This window comes from Alligator mississippiensis, chromosome 5, assembly GCF_030867095.1.
Source record: "Alligator mississippiensis isolate rAllMis1 chromosome 5, rAllMis1, whole genome shotgun sequence".
In the NCBI taxonomy this organism is placed as follows: Eukaryota; Metazoa; Chordata; order Crocodylia; family Alligatoridae; genus Alligator; species Alligator mississippiensis.
The window spans coordinates 122,870,380-122,878,314 of record NC_081828.1 but is presented as its reverse complement, the minus strand read 5'-3'; the positions used below and the strand labels follow the sequence as shown (position 1 = coordinate 122,878,314).

Genomic DNA, 7,935 nt, shown 5'->3' with positions numbered 1-7,935 from the left:
ATGCATGATGGATGGAAACATGAGTGCAGGCAGCGGATGTGGATGTCATTCAAACACCAACAACTGTATTAAAAAAAATACTTGAACTTGAAATGGCTTAAACCCTCACATGATGATGCATCAGGACTCCAAAGCTTACATACTGTTTCAGTTCATCTGGCATGAATTTTGCACGAGTACAGACCAGAACAGGTTACCCTCCACTGAGTGGGGTGAATGTCACCCCTAAATGTTTCAGAGTGAGTAATCAGGGGAAGGTGGAGAGTGGGGGAAAACAGCATTTTGAACACACAGCCAGCAGGTAAGTTACAGAGACGTTCAATACAGGCAAGTTTTTCTAGGAGGCACACTTGAATCAACAGGCAAAGAAATGCTGTCCCCTTGTAATCTATCCTATTAATGTAAGCTTTATGGTGATAATTTTAAACGCCCGTTAAAGCTTCAGCTTGAAACAATTTGGTCTTTCAAAAGATGACGAGAATGTTGCAAGGCAAAAAGACAATTACAAACTCAAGTACATAATGCTTTAAACTGAATATTTTAATAAGGTAGGACACAGTTAACATTCTTCATTGAAATGCCATTATCCTAGTGAATAAATTAGACCTATTGAATTGAAAACAAAAATTACATTTATAGAGGATACAAGTCCTTTAAGGAACTGTATTTCTCGAGCAATTACAGTTAATGTTCTGACTGATGCACATGAAAAAAAAGTGTATTGTTTTAACAGTTCTACTTCATAGCTTCTTCCTGCAGCAGGTTTAATCAGCTATTGTAACAGAAAACACACCCACCAGCATAAATCATTTATCTTAAAGACCATAATTAATTAGGTGGCTTCATCAAAGCCCACAACCTGCTGTACAATTCTTTGGTAAAGGTGTGGCAACAGACTCCTTGCTTTCTGTCAGTGCTCTTGGCTGATGGATAAATACACTAAACTTGACTCCTTGATTAGCTGCTGCCCTAACAAAACCGATGTTTGCGGTCACTGTGATGGCTTTTAAAGTGTCTCCTGTCCCAAAGATGGTTAGTGAGCGGCTATTGATTTTAGAACTAGCCACTAGTCTTAAGGCACGATCAGATGGCTGGTCTGGCACCACGTTAACTCTCCTAATTAGCAACATGGCTCGTTCTTTCTCCCCTGGTCCACCTAAAGTTTCCAAGATGGATTGAAAATCTTTGACTGCAGATTCACAAGCAAACAGCTCCTTTCCTTTCATGAAATCCTCCAGCTGAGGCAGGACTCTCTCTTTCCTTTCCTGTGCTGCCTGCTCTGTTAACACCTTCTCTCTAAAGATGAAATAGCAGCCACCATAGCTAAGCGCAGATACATAGGTAATTAAAGTGGTGATGTCCAAATTAACCCTATTGCACACATCTACTTTGATCGCTGTAGGAAAAGCAACGCTGGCTACTAAGTTCTCTCGATCTACACTGGTCACCTGCAGCAGCTCAGGGCTTTCTTCATCAGATTCACTGGCACTTAAGTGTCTGTTTTCATTTGAGGTTTCTACCAAAGAATTAACAGCAACTATGTCTCCCCGCACAGATATACCCATTTCTTTGAGCCTCTCTGCCATAGGACTGGACACACTGTTGTAAAAAGCAAAGATAATATGCGGGTTGCTGTACTGAACTGGTTGCTGGTGGCTGGCTTGCAGGAAATCCTCTGCCTGTTCAATAATGCTTTTGTCGCCATACTGGCCCCTGCCCAGCCAAATGTTGTGCAGAGCTTCAGCTTTTCGACCAATTGCTTTCACCCAGGTGTGACCGCCATTTGCAACAACATCTACCACCAGCATCTGCTTTTCACCAAACTTGTCTTCATAGGCAAAGACATGGAGAATGCTGACAACATCTTCCAGGTTCTCTGCTGACTCAATAATGGCTTGGAGGTGCGTGAGATTTGTGCTCTGTAGATGGGATTCCTTAATGGCCACCTTTCCTCCTTCCACCTTGAGCAAGAATTTTAATTCAGCCTTCAGTTTGCTGCAGAGCTTTGCTCCACCTTCTATACCTCCTTTGTATGACCTGGAAAGGGCTTCTGCTCTTTTTATTAATTCCTTAGCAACAGCGATTCTGTCACAAAGCAGCGAATGCACAGACATGTTGGTAACATTATTCCTACCAAAGGAAAGAAAGACAGGATAAATATTACTAGTTCAGTGATAAAGAGTTTTTTCCAATACTGTGTGTCAGAGTTTTTACATTGGATTCCATGCAAGGACTACAGCTATTCCCAAAACATGAACAATAGGAACTTGCCACAACAGCCAAGATTTAAAAAAAAAAAAAAAAAAAAAAAAATTAGAAAGGCTTGAGCGCCTGATTTGAAACACCTTGAAGGAGCCCAATTTTCAGTAAGGGAACACACAGAAAAGGCAAGCCTCTTCAAAGAGGGTTTCTTGTGATTCCATGTTCTTCCAGTTTGAATTCTTAACATCAATCACTTGAAGAGGTGAGGGAAACCTCAGCCCTCCCTTCTGAACTTACTCACACTTACTCAAACATATCTTGCTAAAAATAGGAACCCTGTTATGTTGCAAGAAAAAAAAATCTCTCCCCTTTTGCAAGACTTACATACCATAAGGCCCAAAGTCACCTTTTAAAACTGTTAGCATAGCTTGGTAGGAGTTTTACAACACTTTCATAACAGGTCCCTATCTTTAGGAGTTTCCCAGTTACCTTGTAGAACTGTTTCCTGCTGGTTAAATGCATGAGCCTGAAGACTGTTGCATGACTGACCTTTTATCCCAGGAAGTTCCAAACCCTAGGAAGCTGCACAAAATCTGGGTGGCCTGAGAACAAGCCAAGGGGATCCAGGAACTCCTGCACTCTAACCTGAGCCTGCTGAAGAGTCACTACTAGAGTCACCACATGACATCAGGAAAGTCATTTCCCAGCTAATATTCTCTCAAACTGCCTACTTCGCAACAGTGTGAAGTGGACTGGTTAGTCAATGTGGGTAGACTAAGGAAAGAGAAGTGCCCAATGCTATCCCAATTTTACCTACAGGAGCAACATATAGTATACACACATATACACCTGCTGCTATGATTTTTAACTAAGTTAGTGCATACAAGGTCAAAAGAGCTGGTATTGGTGACAAAGATCTCAGACCACCGAGACCCAATCCAAGCATATAGGTGCGCAGGGGCAGGAGCGGGGCTGTGTCAGGCCCCAAGGCTCAATCCCAATACACAGCGCTCCATCCAGTCCACAGACCAGCCTACCCCATTCATCTGGTCCACGGGGCCAAAATGTCCAGCAACTCTGTTTTAAAAGAATGTCCTAGTGCAGGACTGTCCAACTTCAAAGCAGCTGAGGGCCACATCCCCCACAGACCACATACTATAGAAGTAGCACTAGCAGAGGTGCTCGGTCCCAGCTACTGATACCCCTCAGCCAGCACGACCCATGCATGTACAGTACATGGAAGGCACTCCCCAACATGGCACAGCAGCCCACCTCAACTTGGCACCATGCCACACGAGCATCCTGGGCTACCTGGCATGGCAGCCTGCGCCACAGCATGAAGCCCTGTCTCCTTGGATGGAGGCATACAGCTGAAGCAAGGGGAGGGAAGGGGAGCCCAAAGACCCCACCTGCTGCTGCAGCCAAAGTAATAAGGGCAGTGGCCACCAGATGAGAGTCCTGGGGCTGCATGTTAACCCCTCACAAGCCACCAATTGGATAACCCTGAGCTAGTACCAGTTTTGATCCCAGATTTGTTAAACCTTTGATCCTTCCTATGACGCATGCGAGACAAGACTTGAACCACTAGGATTTACTAATAGTTGCAATCTCTACCCAAAATCTTCCATTTCACTTTACCACATTAAGCTGTACCTGTTCCACCATCAAAGTCAACTAAATCTCTTCAGGCTCTTTACTATGTTTAAAACAGACCACACACAATTTTTCTGCTACACTACCACATTGAAGAAATCCACCACTCTTCCACCAAGTTTTTTAGATCATATTCATATGTTCTCGAGACATGTACTGGGTCTCTGCTGGCCAGCAAATCAAATGTAAGCTCCTTATATCCTACCCAGCACTCTCCACAACTAGCATTTTCTTCACATTCCCCCTCTTTGTTCCTTCACTGTTTAGGAAAAGATGTCTGTCACACTACTCCTTTCATGTCCTTTTAGCACTGTTGCACCTTACTTTCTTCATACTTGCTGGCAGTCCTCCATGCCTGATGCCTTTCCCAGCCACATTTGAAAAGCCTTTCTCCAACCTTACTAAAAAAACCACAATTTTTCAATGCTTTTTAGCAAATGCAAACATCCCCAAGCCCAGCACCTCTCAACACTGCTTCTAACAGTAATCCTCTCAAGAGACTGACACTCAGTCTCTTACATTATCCGGATGTAAAACAGATTGGTGGGCACTCTGTTCTGCACCAAGTTAATTGAACTGACTGAAACAATCACCTAAATCATAATAAAGGGGAAAAGAGTTAAGTGCATTCAGCAATCCATTTCATCCTTTTCCAGGGGGAAGGTCTAACCAACAGATCACCTGGCAGAAACAGCCAGCTCTGTACCCACACACTAGCTTTGAGGGATCGTGGGGAAAGCAGGGCTGGATCATCTAGGCCAGCCCCCTGCTCAGGGCAGGATCATCCCTGACTAAACCATCCCAGTAGTTAGTGGGACACTGGTAACTTGCTCTTGAAGGAGAGCTGTCTATCACAGCTGGACAAGGTAGGTCCACACTATTCAGACCAGACACTAAGGCCATCAGCTCTTAAAGCCACTTTCACACAACACCTCAGGCTGCATACAAGGCTCCTGCTACATGTTACATATTTTATGCAGTTAACTGTGCAATAAATTTAAACTGGCCACACATGCAAAGTAACTGTCACACCACAAAAAGGACTATCCAGCTATAAAAAGAGTCAACCAGCTAGAAAGTTAGTGCTTGAAAATGTGTGGCAACTCTATAGCTGGTTTCTATCCAGCTTTAATTTGAATGTGTGGCAGGCCCCTCAGGGAACAAGTCAATAGGACAGTCTTGCTGCTGTTACAGGCATCAGTGGGAATAGGAGTGCTGGTCTGGGATGGGTATTTCCTGCAACAAAGACCAGATTGGGTCTGGGCTGTCAGAACCATGAAGCTGTTCCCCCACGCCTGCCCCTGCCAAACAGGAGGGCTTCACACAGGGAAAGACGGGCACACGTCACACCTGCAGCACCACAGGGGCTATGGAGGGAACCAGGTGTGCATGTGGGGAGCAGGGTACAGTGGGGTAGGTGTGTGGGGGCATGTGTAGGGGGTAGGTGCAAGCAGGTGTGTGTGCGCATTAGGCGTGTATGTAGCAGGGTAGATGTAGGAGCCTGTGTGTGAGTGTGTAGGAGTGGGGGGCATGTAGGGGGTGGTGTGTGCATGTACATCTAGGGGTGGGGTTGAGTATAGGCGAAAGGTAGGCGAGTATGTGCGCGCGTGCCCCCGCCCATGCACTAACCCGGCTTCCCCCATGCCTTGGTCCCTGCAGCACGGCCGAGGCCGGCTGGGGACCCGGCAGGCAGCAGGACCCAGCGCGGCCCCGCAACCGGAGGGAACGACCCCGCCCCTCCACCCCGCGGCACAAACGAGTCCCACCAGCTACTACCGCGCCGCGGCCAGCGGAGGTCACGTGGCCCCAAGATGGCGACGGGAAGCTAGGATGAAGGAAACTGAACTGCCATCTCAAGTGCGGGCAAAAACGCCTTTCCGCCACCCCCGCCGAGCAGGCCACGGGCGCAGCCGGCGGCGACAGCACGTACGGCCGGGTGCGGCAGGCTGACAGCACATACCCTACGGGGCGGTGTGGGGAGCTACTCACTGCTCCCGGGCAACCACACGGCTCTGCGCGCGCCGCGGCAGCTTTACGTCACCCGCCGCGCGCTCGGGCTCTCGCGAGACTTCCAGGCCAGGCCTGCAGCGCCCCCTGACGTCTTCTCGCCCAGCCCCGGGAGCGCCTTCTCGGCCGGGTCACGTGGGGGCGGCGGAGCGCGGGCGCTTGTGCTCAGGACAAGGGCTGGGAGGGCGCTCGCCCGCGCCGTCTCCCCCGAGCTCTACACCGGACCGCCCCGGGCCTCGCCCGCCCCGACCTGCCACGGGTGCGGCGGCAGCCTGCGTATTGCTGCTACAAAATGTCATTACACGCTCCAGGTCCCAACTCCCGAGGAAGGCCAATCCTGCCCTACCCCCCTTTACAGCCACACTTCCTGTAGATGGGCATTTATTCCTGTGCTGGGAGGCATTAAAATAAAACCACAAGCCACTGGGCAAAAGCAGTCATTAGCGTAAAAGGGGCATCTTTTTTATTTTTCCCTCCCAGCTCCGTAAGATGTCACATCTTGCCAGGAGCAGCTACGGGGCGGCAGAACTGCCCGAGAAAGGCTGGCTTGGCGGTCCAGAGGGCCCACGGCTCCAGTTAGCCATCTCGGGCACGTCTGGCGGCAGCTTCTGTGAATAACAGGTTTAGGAGGAATCAGGACGATCATGGCTTGTTCTCATGTCATGCAGTCAAGTGCCTGCACACTAGGGCCAGAGTAGAAATGTTGCTGCAGTTGCCAGGCCGTTGGTTTTAAACTTTGGATGAACCAGGAATAAAAACAAGGGAGGGGGGCAATTACACCACTGCCCCCCCCATCTGCCTCCTCACTTCTTCCCCACGGACTTCACTGCTAAATCATTCCCCACATCCCTCACATTAAACTTTCAAGGGTTTAGGTTGTAGCCGTGTTGGTTTAAGGATATGGGCAGACAAGGTTCCTTAGGTGAATTTGATCTCTTTTATTAGACCAACCCAAATGGTTGGAGAATAGTTATTAAGCAAGCTTTCGGGTTCAAAAACCCTTCGTCAGGCTAAGGACGCTGCAGCAGTTGCTTCCATCCAGGAAGAGCACACACCAACTGCTGAAGTTTCCTTAGCCTGACGAAGGGTTTTTGAACCCGAAAGCTTGCTTAATAACTATTCTCCAACCATTTGGGTTGGTCTAATAAAAGAGATCAAATTCACCCAAGGAACCTTGTCTGCCATTAAACTTTCAAGTCACTTCTCTTGCAGCAGAGCACTTCTGCTCCTCCAGAGAACTAGGTCATGATAAAGAAAGCTTTTAACCAAACTTTTCAATGTCCCTTTGCTTTCATTCATACTGCTTTTTCCTTTTTTAAAGAAGTTACATTTTGGAGACTTGGAGTAAAACACACCCATTAAGATACACGGCAAGGTAGAGGCACACCTCTCTCTCTCTCATTCAGTTAGTCAATAAAAGAAAAGGACTGCCAGCAGGAGCACAAGCCTCTGCGCCTCCAGTATGGTCTAGTAAATACTACCAATGTTACCCTTGAAGTGTGTGTTTTTCGTTTCTTTATAAACACACCCCAACCCAGTTACCAGAACTTAAACAGCAAATATTGTAGAAAGTAAAAAAGTTGTATTTTTTAACTTCCAATCACCCCTCCCCAGCTACCTCCTCCCCACCATGCACCAAGCTGCTAGGCAAGAAGCTAAGTGACTTCTGAATGCCGTTAGTTGGCTCTTAAATGTCTTTTATTTTCAACGCTGCTCTGTTGGTGCCATGGCATAATTTCCATAATAGCATTAATTCAAACAACATGGGGGCTATAGCCTCCTGGGCCATCAAGTCCAGCTTTCTGCATTCAGAGGAAAGGAAACTCCCAAATCACCTGTTCAAATCCTCATTCACAACTACAAGGAAAAGAAGCTGTATTAAGCTCCAGCCACTTAAGTCACCAAAATGAAACGTAGCTCAAAATACAGCGACATGCTCGTTTTCACTGGGCCTTGCTCCTCCTTTGGTAGGGCTTCAACACGTGCATTTACCCTTAGACTTGCCTCTTTTGTGACCTTCTACCCTCCGTGATCCTCTTCTGTCTTACACGAGAAATGGAGCAGTTAATTTAA

General features: G+C 47.4%; 1 protein-coding gene across 4 annotated transcripts; it reads right to left on the bottom strand.

Moving 5' to 3' along the window:
- Window positions 1–519: 519 nt before the first annotated feature.
- Window positions 520–5,923, bottom strand: C5H7orf25 (chromosome 5 C7orf25 homolog). Of its 4 annotated transcripts, none has more exons than XM_014602503.3 (2): window positions 5,816–5,923; window positions 520–2,130 (listed from the first exon to the last, which is right to left on the bottom strand). In XM_014602503.3, the coding sequence occupies exon 2, from the start codon at window positions 2,112–2,114 to the stop codon at window positions 846–848; it is 1,269 nt and encodes a 422-aa protein (XP_014457989.2). In that variant the 5' UTR covers window positions 2,115–2,130; window positions 5,816–5,923; the 3' UTR covers window positions 520–845. The 4 variants fall into 4 exon arrangements, with proteins under 4 accessions (XP_014457989.2, XP_006259900.3, XP_059584631.1 ...); XM_006259838.4 differs by having other exon boundaries at window positions 5,845–5,917; XM_059728648.1 differs by lacking the exon at window positions 5,816–5,923 and adding an exon at window positions 5,632–5,772.
- Between the last annotated feature and the right edge of the window lie 2,012 nt (window positions 5,924–7,935).